Genomic DNA, 21,148 nt, shown 5'->3' on the forward strand with positions numbered 1-21,148 from the left:
TTCCATTAATATCCTGAGGTCATCTAGTTTATTTTCATCTTAAACTCATTTAGTCAGTTGAATTAAATCTTTATTGTAAAAGCTTCCAAAGAGAAATTCTTCATCTGGGGTTGAAAGTGCAGATGGCTGCAGTGGCCAGGTAGGTAATGTAGGAAGTGCAGGTGTTACTCGGTGATAACTTGGCAAGGGCATCCTCCTCCTCCTCCGCAGCTGAATTGTGGCCACGCAGGAATGCTGGCTCAGGATTTCCAGGTCTTCTGATTTTTTAAAAAAGAGAAGTTTGAAATCCAGATTGTGCTGTGTGAAATATCTTGATTTTTTAATGTTTTAGCTCAAAATATTTTTTTCTGTCTATAAAGTTTTATTGAGACACAGCTGTGCCCATTAACTTATGTATTATCTATGTCTGCTTTTGCACTGCAATGCAGGGTTGAGTAATTGAGACAGAAACCATCTGGCTGACAAAACCTAAAATAATTACTATCTGGCTCTTTTTAGTAAAAGTTTGCTGACTACTGATCTAGGCAATAAATGTTAAGTTAAAATTAAATTTTAATGTTATCTGTCAGGTATAGACGGAACTCTGATCTGTGTTACATCAAAATAATTTCTTTCAGAATGTTGTTTTTTTGTTTTTTTGGGTTTTTTTATCAGTATACAATTGTTGGGAAAATAGAATAATTTAATCAGGGCCCCTTGCCTGCCCATCTGGTTGGGGGTGGTGCAGCGCATTCTTTGTAAGCAAATTGTGTGTGGGTGGGTGGAGTTAGTGTGCCTGCGTGGCTCTGCAGCTTGGCTGTCATATGCCTCAGGCATCCACTGCGTGCAGCCATGCTCTCCAACATATGGCTTCCAAGGACCTGTTTGCCGGTTACCTAGCTCATAGACCTGCGTGTGAGGGGTCTTGGGACCCAGCCTGGTGTGTGAAGGGTTTGTGACCCACTGTGGACAATGGGCTTGAGGGGTCTGTGAGCTCCAGGCCCAGCCCAAGCCCAACAACAACGTAGTTGATTTTCATGTCCCTTTACCTATTCCTCCCTCCCCCCTCGCTCTCTCCCATCCTGCCCATCAACAGCATATCTGTTCACTTGTCTTAAGAAGTTCAAGGAATTATGATTGTTGTGTCTTCTTCCCTGCCCCCCCCATTTGTTTGTGTATTGATTTATTTATTTTTAGCTCCCACAAATAAGTGAGAACATGTGGTATTTCTCTTTCTGTGCCTGACTTACTTCACTTAATATAATTTTTTCTAGGTCTATCCATGTTGCCACGAATGGTAGTATTTCATTCTTTTTTAAAGCAGAGTAGAATTCCATTGTGTAGAGATACCACATTTTCCATATCCACTCATCTGATGATGGACATTTGGGGTAGTTCCAACTCTTGTTTAGCTCAAAATTTTAAAAACACAATTCAAGCCATACAAAACCTATCTGCCAGCCATATTCTTGTCCCAGACAGTGAGTGCTAAGAGCTTCACAAGCATTATCTCAGGTACTCTTCACAGCAGTCTTACTCCTCTAATGAACTAACAATGAAATAGTCAAAATCTTTGCCCTCTTAGAGCTTACATTCTAGTGGGGAAATGGGTAATACAGTTAAAAATATACAGTAGCTTACACAGTGATAAGTGCTGTGGAAAAAAATAAAGCAGGAAAATGAGACAGGGAGTAGGGGGGAGAGTTGCTGTTTTAAATACTATAGTCAAGAAAGGCCTTACAAATAAGATTGCATTTGAGCAGAAACCTGAATGAGGTAAGAGCTATACAGGTATATAGGGGCAGAGGGGACAGCAGATGCAAAAGCCTGAGGCAAGAGCATGCTTGATATATTCAAGGAACAGCAAAGCCATTGTGGCTGGAATATTCTGAGCAAGGGGTGAATAGAAGGAGATGTAGTCAGGGCAATAGCAAGGGCCCCCACTGTGTAGAGTCCTGGAGAGAGCAATTTACAACATTTTACAGATCAGAAAACTTGGGCTCAAAGAAGTTTGCCCCAGCCCACGTAGCTAGGAAGTAGTAGAGGCATTTTGAACCCAGGCCTGTCTTAATTCCAAATGCCATGTTCTTAGCTACTCTGTGATGCTACACTGAAAGCAATAAAGTAGGTGCACAGCATTCCCACTCTTCTAGCTAGTTATGTGCTATGTGGATTAAAATTGTGCCCCACCCAGTCTTTGTGCTACTGCCTCAACCACACGGAATGACAATGAAAGAATCCTGCAATGTTAGACCCAAAAAGAATGCTGAGGATTATCAAGATAAAAGGTTTGCACTTTTTTAATAATTCTTAATGATCTTGCCTTTTTAAGACTCTTTGATATCTTCTCACCTCTCATACTTTGCTTAACTTTTTAAATAGGTTATACATGAACATGATACACAATCTTACATACTTTGAAATATATCTTACTTAGTCTAATCAGCCCTGATCATTTATATGTGAGGCATGACAGAAGAAGAAACTGAGGCACAAATAGTTGGTATCTCATTGAAGGCCACACTTCAATGGGGAAACCAGGTATCTAATCCCAACCCCAGTGAGTAAGACCAGACTTTGTCTTTTGGAATACTTGTGCATAAAAGAAATCAGGTGGGCTCACCCTTTGATGCCACTGGGGTATTTTTCATCTTTTTGCTTTTCTTTTTGTATGCCTGCCAGTCCCAGTAAAAGATAAGGATCAGGGTTCAGAAAGCCTAGCTATTTTATCATTTCCCAGGATAGAGAGCACTATCATTTGGTTCACATTTTTATTAAAATAAGATGAGTGATTCATTCACATTACAGGCAAAGTATCCTGTACCAGGAAAACCATACTTTGAAAAACAAAGCTGATGGCTTTAAGGAACAGTAACTGCTAACATCAATTTCCTTTCCCATCCAATCCCAAAAGAGTCAGACACTTTTCTTTCTCTAGCTGCCTCTTTCTCTTACCCACACATATACATATAATTATAGATAGGATATGTTACATATGCCCACAAAAAAAAAAACAGAAAACAGCAGGAAAGACAAAGGTGGATTCATCTGAAGAAATATGTGTTTATCTATATCCAACCCTCCTTCTGGTTCCTGCTGTTTCTGTTTCTTACGTCTGTTTTTTTAGTTGATGGGTAGCCATAAATCCATCATCATTGGTGGAAGTTAGTGGATTCCGATGAGAGAACAGGCTGTGGTCTTTAGAAATACGCCTACATGCTGGCAACAACCTTGCCCTACTTGCACACCCATCAAGAACCAGAGAACTTAGATTGTTGGGTTTTTATTTTTAGTCTGTCTTGGTTCAATCAACTCACCCTCAGTGAGTAACCCCGTTAGCCAATGCTTCTGTTTATATTTATTTAGAAAAGAAGAAAAATGCATTTTAAGCAAATTAAATGCATAATCTGTTCCACTTCTTATTTATTGTACAGCTGCTTTGGACAGTGGAAAGCTCAGAGAAGTTTTGTTTTCTGTGGCTTGCCTTCTTAAGTCCTCATTGGATAGTTTTGTTGCTGGCTTATAAAATTCCATTCCAACTATCAGCCTGATTTTAAATTGGAAAAGAAAAGGTAGTTGGAAGTATTTTTATATATTATGTGTGTGTGTATATATATGTAAATATAAATTTATATAATTATATATACATATATACGTAAGCATAAATTAAATATACTTTTCTCTTGTTAATCTGTGTCTAGTCCTGTTAAAATTGCAGATACAGGCTTCTTTTTTTTTTTTTTAAAGATGACTGGTAAGGGGATCTTAACCCTTGATTTGGTGTTGTCAGCACCACGCTCAGCCATTGAGCTAACCGGCCATCCCTATATAGAGATCCGAACCCATGGCCTTGGTGTTATCAGCACCGCACTCTCCCAAGTGAGCCATGGGCCGGCCCTGAGCAGATATAGGCTTCTACGATGATACTTCAGAAAGTTTGTGGAAAAATAGAATTAAAAGATAATATGAATCTTTCCATGAACTTTTTGAAGTACCTTTGTAATGGCTTAAAATGTTTATTAATTTTGTTATTCTTTCTCTAGTTTCTTATAAACATTAGCAGCAAGTCACTTAAAATCGAGTCTGTCGGTTTGTTTTGGGGACAGCAAGGAAGCTGGGAACCAGATAGATTACATCTTAGCCTGGAGCCAGCATAGGAGAAAAATGATAGAAAGAGATGAAATAGCTGGTAGCACATCTAAATATTAACAGTAATAACAATAATAGCAGTTGCAGCTAACATTTACTGAGTTCTCATTATGGGAATTCACTGTGCTAGGTGTTTTTCATCCACAGAAGAAAGAAAAGCAGGCTGAGTTCTCAGAGACCTATGGCAAAAAAGAGAAGGACATCATGGGGAACCAGCCTGTGTAGTAGAAAGAGGCCTTGCTCTGGAATGAAAAGGCTTGGTTTGATCCTGGCATTACCACTTACTTGGTGATTTTGTCCCTTGCTGAGGCTCATTTTTCTTGTCTATAAAAGTGGGGATAATACTATTATCTTCTCCGGCCCCACAAGGTCCTTATGTGGATCAAAAGTGATAATGCATGTGAAAGTGGTTTGCATAATTATACAATCTCTCTACAAATATGAGCCATGAGCACTACTAAAAGTGAGGCTATAGAGGATTGGCAGCACATTGACTATCAAGGAAAGTGGTGTGCACCTGCCTTCAGGCAGGAAGTCTGTTATTCACTCATCAATAAAGAACAAAGGCATGATAAAATAATCATGAGATAAGGAATAAGATTGTTTCAGCCACCCACTGGCTTGAACTGAAGGAGAATTTTGATGAATTGTGCCTTTTGTTATGCAGGTGCCATCCCACCTGTGTGCCTCAAATGCAGGAAAGTAAGAACAAGAGCAGGTACTGTTTATTGAGTGCTTACCTTGTGCTGTATACCAGCACTTTAATTTACCATCTCGCTTTTCCAAAAATTATCTCTTTTAATCCTCTCAAACACTCTTCCTGATTAGTATTATCATTATTCTTACTATTATTGTCATTAATAGCATTATTACTCACTTTCATTTCCAATTGGCTTACCCAGTTTCACATGGCTAGTCAACTGAAGAACCAGGATTTGGACCGGGTTGGCTGATTCAGGAGCCTGCATTCTTAACCACTGCACTATAGAAAACCCATTAGGGGTTAGGCCAGTGGTTTTTAGATTGCCCTTTATAGAGCTCTAGAGCTTTCAGACAGTGCCTCACGCCTTCTCTCCCCACCACCTCTAGCCTGGGTGAGGGCTATTGAAGAGAAAGTTGGGTAAGAAAGGCTTTTTTTTATCTATGTTATATATTGAGTTTCCTTATAAGATTTCCATTTAAAAAAATGTGTATCTCTTAAAATTTTTTTTCAACCCTCATATACTACAACTTCCTTATTTTACAGGTGGGAAAACTGAGGACTAGAAAAGTTATGCCCAGAGATTGTAATCAGTTCTTGGCAGAACATCTGTATCATGATGGATCTCTGCAGTAGAATAGACTGCCCACCCCTCAAACAACATGAAAACCCTCATTATGACCATGAAAACCCATATAAGGAAATAAAAATACTGCCTTTTTTTCAAAGGTTGAGTGAGGTATTCCAGATATATCAATATTGGGAGGGTAGGTTGTTTCCTCTCACTTTTAGTCACCATTAGGAGAGATTGAAGTTCATTCTCCCCTTTAGCTCTTGTGCCTGTTTAACCATTTCTGTTCAGTTAAGAACGGAGCGGGCCACAAGAGTTTGTGACAGCATCTGCTTCTTCCTGGAGGTGAATTACACCTTGGCTGGGGGATGCCTCTTTCAAAGGGCACACCCTCTCCTCTGTTTCCAAATCAAAACGTGGAGTAGCAACACCAGGTGGAGCTGCATGAGCCTGCGAACAGTGGTGCGAATGCCAGGCCTGAACAACCTGATGGACCACTAGACCCTTTGGGACTTATGGTGCCAAGTTGCTCCATATTTTGGTGTCCAAAACTGTCTCCCATTTCCTCAATAAATGGGTAACAGACTGTGCCTGTGCCAGAGTAGCTAGCCCCATTGCTACTAACAAGAGTGTTTCTTTACTCCTGGCACCAGTGCCTCCTTCCATAATGCCATGTGGCTGCCTACCCTGGGCACATGCAGCCTGTTGCATTTCATGTCATCGAAGTTTTCTAAGACAGTGACCTCCCCAGAACAATGCTTTGCCTTGGTCCTCCAACCCTCAACAGCCTCACCATGATGGACAAAAGAGGGAGCATACCCTAAGGCTCTGATACAGTGTAGGACGTTCTTACATCAAACCAGACCTCAGGTTCAGGCCCCCAGTGGTGGCTAGGGAATGACCATAGTTAGCCTAAAAACCTAGGGGAGAATTTTCAGACCCTGATCAGAAATGTCCACGTTTCTTTAAATCTTTAATATAAATAGTTCCGGGGTGGATGTGGGGGGGGAGTGTTTTTGTTCATTCTAAACATTGCCATGAAATTGTTACTATGTCTGATATAATACCTAGAACATATATACCGGACAAAGAGAACTAGGCTAAATACATTTCTCGCTTGGTGTCAGGCTTAGTCATAATAAAATATAAAACTAAAGAGTCTGACTTTTTGCCCATGTTTGAGCACACTAAAGATGCTCTGGGGAGTGATGAATTGACAAAGGATAGTGTTAGTAATAGTGCAAGTACTTTACCCCACAGGTATCATTGGAAGCCATTGCTTCGTATTCCTCTTGTAAGATCATTTCCCTTTCAGTGAACTAATTATCATTACCCTTCATTTATAATATAAAATGACAGTGCTGCCAAAGAAAAAATTTAAGGATACAAGTTGCTCTTCTGGGGCTTTGCTTGATAGGAACTTGGCCCTAGTATGTTAACAATCTTCCTGTAACTTGTGGTACCAAGTGCTGCATGGGGAGTGAAGCTGTCAAATGTCTTGCCTCCTTCTTCCCCGCTTCCCCTACTCTCCCTTACGCCTTTCCCCCTCCTTGCAGAAAAGTATTTACACAGCTGTAGCCTGGTAACACAGCCTCATTGCCCTGAGGATGGGAAGGGGTATGTGGTCATGCCCCAAATTATCCATGTCCTTCCGAGCATCTCTTGGCAGAGCAGCCTGGCTGAGGGTGTCATTTAGAATGAGACTTCACAACCCCTGCATAAAAGAATATAAAAATGATTGCAACTGAAAATTGGAGGGTCTACTCTTGGGCTGTGGTATTCTCTGGCCTCTGTGGTAGTTCCTCTTGAGATCATGCAGCCAACCAACTAGAGGTTGTTCAATCCCCTGGGGTTCCCCGTGGCTTGGTAGCATTTCATTATATCCAGCTTTTGCCTAGCACTAGCTCCCCAGCCAACATGCAAGCACGCAAATGATTCAGTCTATACTCCATTTTATCCCCCATACTTTAGAGCTAAAAATCCTTGATTCAGGCTTTGGTAAAGGCTTTCTCTGAGTAAGGGACAAAGATATGGCCCCAATCCTTCCATCTGGCACTCCTCTGCTGGTCTTCTTTAGTGACACCACTTTGACCCTGGCAAAAGCACCATTTCCCAGGAAGAACAGAGACATCTGAGTCTATGACCACATACCACGACAGTTCTGAGCAAATGTCATGGACACACATGGGGGTCTGCAAGGAGGGTGTAGAAATGACTAAGCTGCCCCCATAGAGCTTCAGAGGCAGAAATTTCCACAGGAAGATGACAGACCAGATGTAGAGGAAGCATACTTCTTTTCCTACACATGGGAACAAGTTAGCCCTTGAATTTATTGGGAATCAATAATTTCTTACTAGATTAGTTAATTTTCTTAGCTAAAATAACCTCATCTGTCACTCTCTAGGATTAGAGTGGAGATAACAAACAAATGAATATTTTGAGTCAGGGCACTGCTTGTCTTGAAAGCAATAGTATTCATGTAGAGTTGTAACAGCAGTAAAGAGAATTTCTGTGACGTGAACCCTAGGCTTCCTCTGGTATTCCTAGTAAAATTGGTGATAGATTCCTATGAAAATAAATATTCAAGCTGATTGAATCGAGCACTTGGCGAGAAGGTTGTAGGAGTCAAGAAGCCCATGAAATGTAGTACACCTGCCATGATTTATTGTGTTTGCTGAGAGTTGTAGTACCTACCAAATAGGACATTTTCCATTTTCAAAACTTTATGGCTCCTGGCTCTTCTTCAGACACACACATCCTAAGCCTGGAGATCCCCCATTTCTGTGTTCATACAGTGACCAGAACTTTGTCCTTACGAATTTTGATTTGGATCACTATGTGATGCATGTTTCCATTCATTTATTCCTTCATCACATGTTTACTGTGATGCGCCCAGGCACTATGCTAAGTGCTTTAGTTAGGTCCAAAGATTCCTTAATTGCAGGACTTCAAGTTTTAATCAATTAACAATTATAAAATAATACTACAATTTTTTGAACACCTTGCTAATTTTTTCAGAAAAGTACCTTATATATAAATTACCTCTTTTGATTTTTTACAGTAATGCCATTTGGTAAGTACTGTGTTGTAGGGAAAGTAATGGTCAGGGCTCCTCAGATGTTCAGAATCTTGCTGAGCATTTGATGTAAATATGCACGTGCACCCAGGTGTTCCTTGGTTATTGTCTAATGTAATTGCACATGTGCACCCAAGTGTCCTGGGTTATGGACTTAAGTATAAAGGATGAGTGGCACTGATCCACAGTACTCCCCCCCCACCGGGGTTGCTCCTGGGGGGAGGGGCGGGCCACAGGGGTGGGCCACTACTGCTGCTGGTGCCAACCAGGATGAGGCCACCACCGCTGCTGCTACTGCTGCTACTGCCGCAGACTGAGCTCGTGTCGTCTGCCAACGGCTCCCAGGATCTTTCCCAATTACCTAGCACGGACCTGCATGTGAGGGGTCCGTGACCCAGTCTGCACAATGGGTTTGAAGGGTGAGCCCTAAGCCCTAGCCCTGACAATACAAATGGAAACTTAGCATAACTAAAATAATGAAACGTTTTGGCTTTAGTTATGAATTGCCTAGCCATACAACTGGCATAGTCACGTAGCTTTACAATTGGCTACAATGACAGGATTCTGACAATAAAATAATCCCAACCAGACAACTAGTGTAGCTATTGCTGTAGCAATACATGTGGTTATTCATCTTTCTAAGACAAAGAAACGAAGGTTCAGAGAAGTTGTACAACTTGTCTGAGTCATACTGGTGGTAAGTAATGGAGCCAGGTTTTGAAGCCAGGTAATCTGATTGCAAAGTCTGATCTCTGCACTAATACGAGTACAATTGCCCTCCCCCATTTAATATGGCCCACCTGAAGGATATCTGCATGTTTAACTTAGATATCAAATCTATCAGTCACCTGGCATGAACAATCCTATCATCAGAAGTTAAGTCCTCCACAAACCAGCTGGATCCCACCTGCTAGGGTGGAACTCAAAGGACCTTTGGAGCCGGATAGGCTTAGGTCTGAATTTCAGGCTGCTTCTTAGTTAGCTCTGTTTTCTTGAGAAAGTAAATAATGTCTCTGAGCCTTAGTTTCTTTATTTCTAAAATAATAATAGATATTATCAAAGCACTTATGATGGGCCAGATACTGTTCTAAGTACTTTACATTAATTCACAACTCTGATGTTCACACTGAGATGAGGAAACCGGGCATGGAAAGCTTAAAGGTCAAGTAATTTGAAGTCAATGGCAAAGCTAGGATTTGAACCCAGGCAGTCTATATAAATCCATGCTGTTAACCACGATGCTGTGCTGTGCTGCTCCTGGAGATGACAGGATCAAGGGTGTAAAAACCTCTGGTCTGGAGCCAGGCACACAATTGGTGAGACTGTTACAGGGCTTAGAAGAAGAAAGTTTAACAGTTCTGACCACCCACAAAAAGAAGCACCAATTTGTGGCGAGTGTTCTGATTTTGATCTTATACCAAAGCCTTCTTATGTCTTTGCCTTTGAACTTTCAGGACCTGCTGGCTGAAGCTTTCCTAATTGTTGGGGGATTCCATACACCAGTTACTTTCCCTGCACCTGCCAGAACACAGTGCGGCTGGCAGGTGGGCGGGGATGAGAGATGGTGGTATAGCCACTAGCACAGGTGTACTCATCCTCCCCCAAACCCATGTCCTCCAGCCTAGCTTAGGCTGCTGTGCTGGAACTTCAGTCTTTCCTGTTGACGGTAATTAGAACCTTTCAGACTCAATTTCTTACATGAAAAATCCCAATTCACTTGAATTGTCTCCTTGATCCAGTTCACCTGGAGCTATTTAGTTCCTGCAGTTTGTTTGGAGGAGAAAACAAGCTTTTAAGCCTTCACATTCTGTGGTTGATAAGATCAAGGTGCTGAAAATGTTAGCTGACTAAGCTTTGGAGCCAGACCGCCTGGGTTTGAATTCCAGTTCTACCTCTTACACGTGCACAATCTGAGTTTTTGTGTCTGTGAAATGGAGATAGCAATAGTGAAGATTAGATGAGGTAGCACACGTAAAACCCTTAGAAGAACAGTGCCTGGCCCACCATAAGTGCTCAATAAATGTTAGCTGTTAACATTATCATTATTATTAAAACCCTCCAGCCATCAGCCCCCCTTCTTTTCCTCCCAGCATAGGATCTCGCTCTGGGAAGACAGGTCCCCTTCCTGTCCCCCAGACTCTGGGCCCTTCTCTCCTTGCTCACTAGGTTATTTTTTCCCTCCAAACTTCCATGTTCTTATCTGTGAAATGGGACCAAGAATAATGGAGTCTACTTCATAAGATTTCTGTGAAGGTTAAGTGAGCTAATTCAAGCACTGAGCACAGAGCTCAGTGATTATTCACTGTCATTACTATTATTGCTGGAGCACAAAAGGCTGCCAGAAAGGGCCCTTAAGATCTTGGAGAGAGCTTTAAGAGCCAAAGGACCGGGCCAGCCCGTGGCTCACTTGGGAGAGTGCGGTGCTGATAACACCAAGTCAAGGGTTAAGATCCCCTTACCGGTCATCTTTTAAAAAAAAAAAAAAAAAAAAAAAAGAGCCAAAGGACCTAAAGTAGACAGGAGTATTTAGGGTTAACTAATGCATGAGTGCAAGCTTCAGGAGCTAGGTATACTGCTGCGTTATTCATCCTAACGCTTTTCCTGGAACAGAGGAGGCACATGGTAGTATTGAATGAATGAATACTGCAGAAGAGTGTTCGAAAATGGATTTGGCTCAGGCAACCTGACAGAACTCTCAAGGCAGAACACTTCTAGGTGTTTAAGCATTCAAACTCAGCAAGAAATACCTTCTTCCTTTCATTTCCTGTCTTTAACCCCCAGGATTTAAAAACAAAACCAAAACAACTCCCATTGTTTGGTGTTACTAAGTTCTAGACATTCTGCTAAGTACTTAATAGACATCATCTCTTTTATGCTTGACTTTAACTCTGAAAAGTAGGTATGATAATTCCCATTTTACAGATAAGAAACTGAGATTTAGTGAGATTAAACAATTCACCCAGGGTTACATACCTGATAAATTGCAGAGCCAAGGTTTGAACCCTAGCCTGTGGGGCAGGAAGGTGACAGCTCCCAAATACTCATCAGTTTTCTCATTTACAAGTCTTACCTCTCGGTATTTACCCAATACCCACTCTACATTATCCAAGGAATGTCTCCAAGAGGCAGATGCCTCTCCCTTGAAATCATCTGACTTGATATTATCTGGCCACTACTTTAATAGAACTAGAACTGCTCTCTTCCACAATTAAGTCGTTTATCGGCTTGCACTATCATTCATCTCTTTATCTCACTACCTTCTTCACTTAACATTTGGGAGAGTCAAGTTCTAGAAGTGGTGAGCAGAACATATTCTGGTTTTAGTATTTTTAAGAGCTTTTTGTTGCATTAGAGAAGTTCAAATTGATTTTTGTAAGTCATTCTTCTGTACTTGAGAAGCAAGTATTTGAAGTACATGAGTTAAAGTAACATCAAGAACCTAAAGAAGCCCTATGGTCTGGAAACCAGGCGGCTAAAATTGACTCCTAGCATTGTGTTTCTTGATTAAATATGGGGGTTACACCTCACTCTCGCTGTTTCTCTCCATGTCATTTTTCATCACCCCACCCCCCCCGAATGGTATCAGATATGTCCACCAAAGTTTAGCCTAGAAAAGCACTGATGATTCAAAGATAGAACTTTCCTTTATTTATTCTCTGCCAGAAATCACTCCTGTCTCGGCATGTGGAGTTCTGGAGTGAGAGTAAAGTGGAAACACATTAGATTCAGTGGCTTTTCTCCCTTCCTTTTGCCTCTCTTGCTCCTCACCCCAAATCTGTGAGACCATGAGTGGCTATTACTCCCTCCCTTGAAGAACAAGACCTCCTGCCAGACTGTACCCGAGGTCAGGCAAGTGAGGAGAGGAAAGTGTACACCCCATTGTGGCTAAGACAAAGGCCACAAAAGCCATCCTGATCCTTTGACCTACAGTGATGCTGAGTCTGTTCCTTTGGTGTCCCTGACTTCGGCAGTGTGGTTAGTCTAACTCTCTGCCCCGACCTTGAATTGAGCTTTGATGAAAAAGTAGTAGGAACCCAGGCCTGTCCCTGGAGATTTGGGGTTTTTGTCTTGGAAAAGCATCAACCAAACTAGCAGGGGCAGGAGATCTGGATTCCTGTGGCTTGGGCTAACTTAGGTCCAAAGAAACCAAGTGCCTGTGATCATCATCTTCGTTCCCCAAAAGTAGCCATGCCCTCTGGATTCCCTTCTCTCACTCATCCTCCTCCCAGCTAGGATGGCTTGGGGTGGATTGCTCTTGCTTTACCATTAGCATGTCCTTCCATCTTTGAAATGCTTTGGCATATGGGAATACGTGCAGATTGCTGCTCCTTGGCTGATCTAAAATCTTTTGGCTGTAGTACATGCAGTAACAAAACAACTTTTAAGCATCAGTGGATTTTCTTTCCCCTGGGATCCTATAAACCTCTCTGAGATCTGGCACTGGGTTTTCTGCTGGACCACAGAGACTTGTCCTGGCTTATCTCTCCCAAAGCACTGCTTCTGTATATCAGGAATCATTTGGTTGCCTTTATTGTATGTCTTGGACCTTTGTCTTGGCTTCCTATAACAGGATGACCAGATTTGTGTGCAGGCATCCAAAAGAAGCCAGCCTGCTGCAGTGCTGGATGACAGAATAATAAGGTCTGTGGGTTTCTATGCTATGCTCTTCTCCTCCATACACTGCAAGACTGTTTGCCTTAGTACTGCTTCCAGATATTCTGTAGATGGTCTTTAAGCATGTGGTAGTGAATGCCACCATGCCAGAGGGTTTCAGCAGATTTACCCAGCTGTGAAATGACTCGTTCTTCCAGATTTTTATATACAAGGAAAACCAAACTAAGAAGGCTGATAGAGGTACCTCTCTTGTTTCCTCTGTTCCCCTGATCATTTCTCAAACCATTTGACCTTTGGTCAAAACGTTGTACCTGTATGTTTTCCATCCAGTAAAAGCTTTGTAGAAATATTGATCTTAAAATCTCACCCCTGGAGGTTAGTGGCTCGCACACCCCCAACTGACTCACCTTTAAAGGAGCAGCTCTACCAGGACTAGGTCTGAAACCCATGAAATGACCCAAAAAAAGAGCAGTGATTTGAAAAGCAGAGACCTAATGTGTTGCTCTCCATTTCCACTGCAGATTTGCTGACCATGAAAGAATATCATTGTTTGCTGCAATTACTGTGCCCGGATTTCCCGCTGGAGCTCACTCAGAAAGCAGCCAGGTACGTTTCCTGGACTCTTGAAACCAACTCAGCTCCCAGGCTTCTTAGAGAAAACGGAAATGTATGACAATGAAAAAAACCATTAAGGAAGAAATTGGCATTTGGAGAGGGGTCTGTTTGGGATTTGCCCCCAAACATAATACTTTCTGCATTTCCAAAGGGAAGCTAAATGATCCTTTGTGGTTTCTGTGGGGAGCCACAGGGTCTGAAGATAGAGTTGGAGGTGGAGAGATGAGGAGGCAAAACAAACCCCAACACACACACACCTCTAGAGGATATTCCGGGAAAAGAGGGGGCAAGAGTTGGCAGTGATTCGGAATGAGAAGAGTTGAGATTGGAGACCAGAAGGGCTTGAAGGTGATAAAGCCCCAGTTGAGGGAAGGGCAAATTGTATTATTTATGCTAAAAGGTTTTCAAGATTAATCCAGAAGCAGGACTTTGCAGAAATAGTTAGAAGCCCCTTATTCTGTGATTGGTTTCACTGTCATTCACATTTTTTAACTAAATGAGGTAGTTGGACGATGCCTCAGTTAACTTTTACTTATTTAATACAAAATCTGAGCTAAGGTTGCAAATGGAAGTATAGCAAAAATTTTGTTTTCTGAAAAATTCTCTGCTTTCCTAAGTCATATTGAATGCATTTACCTTCATTGTTCCATTTAATTTTTCCTTTTTTTTTTTTTTTTTTGCAGCTGGCCAGTAAGGGCATCTGAACCCTTGACCTTGCTCTCTAATCATTTAAATTTATTTACCTTAATTATCTCACTTAATCCTTATAAGGGATTACTTCCCTTTACAGTGACCTTTTGTGGTTTCTATAAGGAGCCTCAAGGTAGAAATAGAGGGTGTTTAGAGGGTGGTGAGATGAAGAGGCAAAACACACATACACACACACACACACACAGAGTTACTTCCCATGTCACTGAAGAGGAAACAGGCTCAGAGAGGTTAATTGTGTTGCCTGAATTTACTGATAGCTTGAAACTAGCAGTGGCATGACTTGAACCCAAGTCTGCCTGAATCCAGAGGCAGAGAAGCGAAAGCATGAGACTCTCATTCTCCTCACACTCCTGTCTCCCTGTGTCATTCTGCTTGGTGGTTTGAACCACTGAAACCCCAACTGCTCCCACCACCCCAGCTTGGGAAGCCAGGGCCCTAACTGTGGTGGCTCGCTGGTCATTTTTGGGCTGGTAGCATGTGTTGCAGGGGCATGGTTGAGGCCCTCAGTCCCCCCACTGCCCCGGCTCAGGAGAGCCAGGGGTGCTTCCTGTGGTGGCTTGGTGGTCATTGCTGGGCTGGTTGTGTGTGCTGGGGGGATGTGGCCAAGGCCCAAAGCCCCCCCACTCTTGGACTGTTGTGGGTGTCAGGGGCATGGCTGAGGCCTCTGGCTCTCACCCTTTCTGGCTTGGTAGCCCAGAGAATTTCCAGTCCTTCTAGGTGTTATAGGTATTCTTTGGTGAAATGAGACCTTTACCAGTTAATATCAAACTTCGTCTCTGGTTGTGGGTACTTTGGTTTTTCTCTCAGTTCTGTGTTGGATTATATGTTGTTCCCACCACTTAAACTTTACAGTGGAACTAATTTGTTGTCCTTTGCTTACTTCTAAAATGGGGTAACTTCCTATGGCGACCAGTACTTGAGCTCTGTGGTTGAGCTAAATTGCTGCTTTGCTCATTCCCTAGGGAAGGCTTTTTGTGCAGCTCAGGTTTTAATGGTTGACTTTGTAGGTACTTCTGGGTCTAGAGAAATCTGGTGTACCTGGGTTATGTAGAAACTCTGGTCTGGGCCTGAGTCTTTTCATCAAACTGCACCCCATGCAATTCTGTATTCTCCTCTGAGTGGTCCTGCACTGATTGGGGGGCAGATCAGCTGTCCTTGCTGTGCCACAGTGTTCCCCCAGTGGGTCCATCTCCCCCACCACCTGTGCTCCAAACACTTCCCATGGAACAGGCCAAGCTCTGGTCCTTGTGATGACTTACCGGCCTCTGAGTGGCTCCTTTTTTCAGTTGTTGTGGCTCCTTGCCCCTGTGTGGGTCCACAGGAACCCTATTAGTGGCCTTACTGGTCTGGGGGCCACCAAGGCCCTCTTCTCCCCTGCAAGCTCCAAGGAACTTCGTCTGAAGGGCACAGCAGCAGCTTTTGCTGTCTCCTTCTCTGTGTGCTCAGCAGCTCCAGCCTTAAAGCAGCCAGGGCTCAAAATGGCCAGAGCGGTTTTTTCTTTCTCTCATCATGGCTTCTCCTGTCTTCATGCACTCTGTAGGTCTCTCCTCCTCTTCCCCTGAGCTCTAGAGGCCCCACCTTGGCTATTATTGCTTTTTTATAGTTGTAAATTGTTGATTTGTGGGAGAGAGCGACGCTGGGGGCCATCTATTCCACCATCTTGACTGGAAGTCTGGGCTCAGATCATTTTAAGGAAGATTCAGCCCCAACATTTTGGGGGGAAAATTCAGCATTCTTAAAGACTGGACTTAACTCTCTCTAACTAGAGAGTTCCTAAATAAAGAAAAGGAACCATAAGTATGAGTGTGTATGCTCCAGGAGGGCAAGTGGGATCTACATGAATCTCGTTTGCTGCTGAATCACTATCACTTAGCATAGTGCCAAGATACATGCTAGACACTCTGTAAATGTCTGCTGGATGTATGAACACATGAATGAATGTAGGAATGAGTATTCCTTGTCTGGCATTTTACATGGTACTAATAGTCCATGGTTTTAAGTAACTTTAAGAACAATAGTCAGCAACTATATCCTATGTTCATTTCTTCATTCATTTATTCATCAAATATTTATTTTTTAACAGCTTTTGGATAAATAATTTTTTAACAATTCACATATCATACACCACTCATTTAAAATAAAATTTAGAGGGCTGGCTCGTTGTAACACCAAAGCCACGGGGTCAGATCCCTATATAGGGATGGCCGGTTGGCTCACTTGGGAGAGTGTGGAGCTGATAACACCAAAGCCAAGGGTTAAGATCCCCTTACCGGTCATCTTAAAAAAAAAAAAAAATTTAGTGGCTTTTGGTATATTTCTGGAGTTGAGCACCCATTATCACAATCAATTTTAGAGCATTTTCATTACCCTAAAAAGAAATCCTGCATTCCTTAGCCATTACTCTCCAATCCCCCCATACTCCCCAGCCCTAGACAACCACTAACCTACCTTCTGTCTCTATATATTTGCCTATTCTGGTCATTTCAAAAAAATGGAATCATATAATATGTGGCCTTTTGTGAGTGACTTCTTTCACTTAGCATAATGTTTTCAAGGTTCATCTATGTTGTAGCATGTATCAGTACTTCATTTTGCCAAATATTTCTTGAATACTGATTTGGGGGTTTTTTTTGGTGGCTGGCCAGTATGGGGAACCAAACCCTTGACCTTGGTGTTACAAGGCTACACTCTAACCAGCTTAGCTAACCATCCAGCCCCAAATACTGATTTTGTGCCAGGAGCTATTCTGCACATTGGAGATACAGTCATGAATAAGATATAGTTCCTGCCCTTCAAGAAACTTGACATTTAATTTAGAAGGGTATTTTCAGTCTCCTTCCTCCTCATTCCTGAAGGGTATGTGGAGAGCTTATGGGGGTGAGCCTCCTATGTGATTCTTAGCCCCCAGCAGTCACAGCTTTGCATTCACTCCACCCATCTTCCCTGACCCTTCCAAACAGTTAATAGATGTAAGCACTGCAGGATTAGAGTATAAGTGACAGAATCCTCTAGGAACCACGAATTCTTGATTCCGAGGTATAATTGCACTTGGTACAACTATTGATACCAAGGGGCTTCTGGAGTGGTATTCCTCTGTTTGTGGCCAGAAGCTTACCCAGTCCTCCCCTGAAGGCCTGCTGTTTGGTGGAAATCTCAGACCTTTCAGAAATGTCCTTCAGTGGCAGGGTGGAAGCCACTCCGTGTCAATAGCAGTGGAGGGCATAATAGAAATGCAAATATAGACAACAGGAGGGCCTTGGGTAATCTAGAGAGTACTGGCTACAAGGCTAGAAGTGAATTCAGAATTAGTGGAAGTTTGTTTTCTCCCCTAATTTCTGTATGAGTATCAGGCTTCTGTGTCAGCCCCACCCTCTCAATACCATTCTTTCCCTACTCTTCTCCAGCTAGTGTGTATGAAAAAAATTTGTATATATCCCAGAAAGTGCCCTCATTTTGTCCTGAAAGTCAGGATCCCATCTTCCACACATACGTAGGCATCTGACCAGATCACAAATGAGGGTGGTTAAGCATCCACGGCAGTTACTATTGCTAGAAGAGGAACTACCCTCTCCCATCTCACTGCTGGGTTTACTTTATCCAGGGCCCTGGGGTTTGGGGACAGGCTGCAGAAGGAGGCTCCAGTCTGTGATGATGTGTACGTGAAAGAATGTAATCCACAGGCAGCTGTAAACCAGAGCCTGTTCAGCCGCATGGCATCTCCACGCACGCCTGCCTTATGTGCTGCAAGCATCATGGCCAGTCTCCGGGGCAGCAGGTGTGAGCTGGAAACACAGAAAAGGAAAGAGCAAACAGACGCCATGACAGCAGCCCCAGCCAGAGATCCCCTCTACCTCACACATTCCTGCAGCAGTGGAAGTAGTTAAGTAATTTTATACCTAAGTGATCATCATAGGATTTCTGTCTCTCCATCCTCCGTGGACTGGGAAGCTTACCCAATGGTTAAGAGCATGCAATTGGAGCTAGACTTCTTGAATTCAAATCCTGGTTTCAGGGCTGGCCCATGGCTCACTTGGGAGAGTGTGCTGCTAATAACACCAAGTCAAGGGTTAAGATCCCCTTACCGGTCATCTTTTAAAAAACAAACAAACAAACAAACAAAAATCCTGGTTTCACAACGTACTAGCAAAAAAAGAAAGACATAGGTATACATTCCACCTGTGCCTCATTAACTGGATGACCTTGAGGCTGTCTATTAACTTCTCTGAGCCCTGTTTCCATATCTGTAAAATGGACAAAATAATAGTAACTAACTCATAGGGTGTTTGTAAGATTTCAACAACAAAAAATATGTAAATTGCTTAGCACAATGTAGATATTCAATAAATAGTAGTTTCTTGGCTGGCCAGTTAGCTCAGTTGGTTAGAGTGCAGCCTTATAACCCTAAGGTCACAGTTTCTTGGTGTTATAATAATGTTGGTATTATTTCATTATTATCACCAGATTTAAAAAAAAAAGTTGCTGGCTTTCTAAAGGCAGTAATTTCTGGCCTTTTTTAACTTTACAACACTCAGATAATATATAACAAAAATGTCAGGTAAAGATAAGACTGTTTATGATCAGCCTACAGTCTCTGGCCTCCTCCCAGCTGGGCCAAAGGGACCATCACATCTGTGAACCATTCAGGCCCAAGTGACACAGGGCTAGGAAGCATTGTTCCACGAGTGAAGATTTAAAGCAGTGGTTCTCAAACTGGGCATGCATCAGAATCACCTGCAGGACTTGCTAAACCATACATGTTGGGGCCCCATCCCTGGAGGGGGGGGCGTGGTCTAGAATTCATACTTCTAAAAAATCCCCAGGTGATGCTGATGGTCTGAGAGCCACTAATTTAAAGCATTGCCTGCCATTCCCATTCTGGCATTTTAACATTGGTTTGATTAAAACAAGTTACATTTCCTTCTCTTTTGCCATCTGTTTAACTTCTCCCTCACCAAAGGCCAGCGCCACTAGTAAATAATATATGTTCAATAGGAAAATCTCGGTTGTCATGATTCTGTTATGAATTACATATAATACTTTGAAAGCACATAAACTCCTAAGGAATCTAGTTATAGACATTGCCACTTGCCCCCATTCAAGAGAGTCATTTTTCTGCTGGTCTCTGTTCACAAAGCTCTTGTATAGCCTAATGATCAAGGACTTGGGGTGCTGGAGCCAGACAGCCCTGGATTCAAATTCCAGTTCTTTTACTTATTGGCTTGTGAACTTGATCAAGTTATTTAACTGCTCTAAGCTTCAATTTCCTCATCTGTAAAATGGAAGTAATTATAGCACCTGGTTGATAGTTATTTTAAGGATTTAATGAGATAATTCATATAAAATACCTGTCACATAGCCCTCAAAAAATTACTTATTTTAGGGCTAGCCAGTTAGCTGAGTTGATTAGAGCATAACACCAAGGCCTAGTGTTCAATCCTTATACCAACCAGGCACACACACCCCCCAAAAAACCCCACAAATTGCCTATTTTCAAAAATTATAGTTTAGTGAATGGTGTGTGATGTTTCATTCCTATATTCAGTCTTCAAGAGCATCCTGTACCTGCCCTACCTCATGCCATGCCCTGAGGATACAGCTTTATGCTTTCCTGGTATTTCTTTCTTTATGGCTCTCCCTACAATATCCTTCTGCATAGGTATCTGCCCCTATCACTGTTGCATCAAAGGTCTTTCCCCCAAATGGACTGTCTTTTCCTTCCCCATTCTTTCATTCACCAAATATTTATTGAGTGCCTGTTATGTGCCAGTCATTGTGCTTTGTGGAGGGGCTATGAAAGTGACCAGAATAGATGTTGTCTCAGCCCTGGAGGAAATTACAAACTGATAGAGCAGCAGACATTAAATAAATGAAGTTCTAAGTGCTATAGAAACATATAAACAGGATAACAAACCTAATCTGGGGAATCATGGAAACTCTTCCACAAGGAAGAGATGTTGAAACTGGGACTTGAAAGATTAGTAAGAGATGAACTTGCCACCAAGGTAAAAGGTTCAGATCCTCATACCAGCCAGCCCCCCCCCCCCCAAAAAAAAGAAAGAGATGAACTTGCCCTCTGAGATAGCAAGAATTATTATAAGGCCATCATAATTAAGAAAGTATGGTACTAGAGTAAGAATAGACAAATGGATCACGTTAGGTCAGAATACACCCACACATTTAAAAAACTTGACATATATAATGGTAGTATTGCAGAACAGTTGGAGAAAGGGGTCATTCAATAGGGGTGGGGGAGCAAATGGTTATCCATGTAGGAAAAAAATAAAATTAGATCCCTACTTCCTGCCATATTCAGAAGTCAAGTTCATATAGATCACAGACCTAAGTGTGAAATGCAAAACTATAATACTCTTAAAAGAGAGTAAAGGAAAATATTTTTATGGCCACCAGATAGCCAAAGAATTCTTAAACAAGATACAAAAAGGCCCAAGGCCAATGGTGAGATCGATACAACTGTTTGCACACAAAATTGCATTCATCCATTCAGTCACTCAGTGTTCATTGAGAGTGCCTATTACATGCCAACTGTTCTTCCAGGTGCTAAGGGTAGAGCAGTGAACAGAGTCCTCGCCCTCATGGAGCTGAAATTCTAGAGAGAGGAGAAATTTCAGCTAGAAAGCAAGAATTCCCTGATGGCAAGTTGAACCCTGGCCACAGCAGTGAAAATATCGAATCCTAATCACAGGACTACCAGGGAATTAAGAATTAGAGTGTT

General features: G+C 42.2%; 1 protein-coding gene across 2 annotated transcripts in view; it reads left to right on the forward strand.

The window, feature by feature from the left end:
• Nucleotides 1-21,148, forward strand: part of CSTPP1 (centriolar satellite-associated tubulin polyglutamylase complex regulator 1) — a 214,307-nt gene that overhangs the window by 178,406 nt on the left and 14,753 nt on the right. For both annotated transcript variants that reach the window (XM_063092512.1, XM_063092511.1), the window contains exon 4: nucleotides 13,611-13,695. In XM_063092512.1, the coding sequence (XP_062948582.1) occupies nucleotides 13,611-13,695 (85 nt within the window). The remainder of the gene's footprint in view (nucleotides 1-13,610; nucleotides 13,696-21,148) is intronic.

This window comes from Cynocephalus volans, chromosome 4 (genome assembly GCF_027409185.1).
Source record: "Cynocephalus volans isolate mCynVol1 chromosome 4, mCynVol1.pri, whole genome shotgun sequence".
Lineage (NCBI taxonomy): Eukaryota > Metazoa > Chordata > Mammalia > Dermoptera > Cynocephalidae > Cynocephalus > Cynocephalus volans.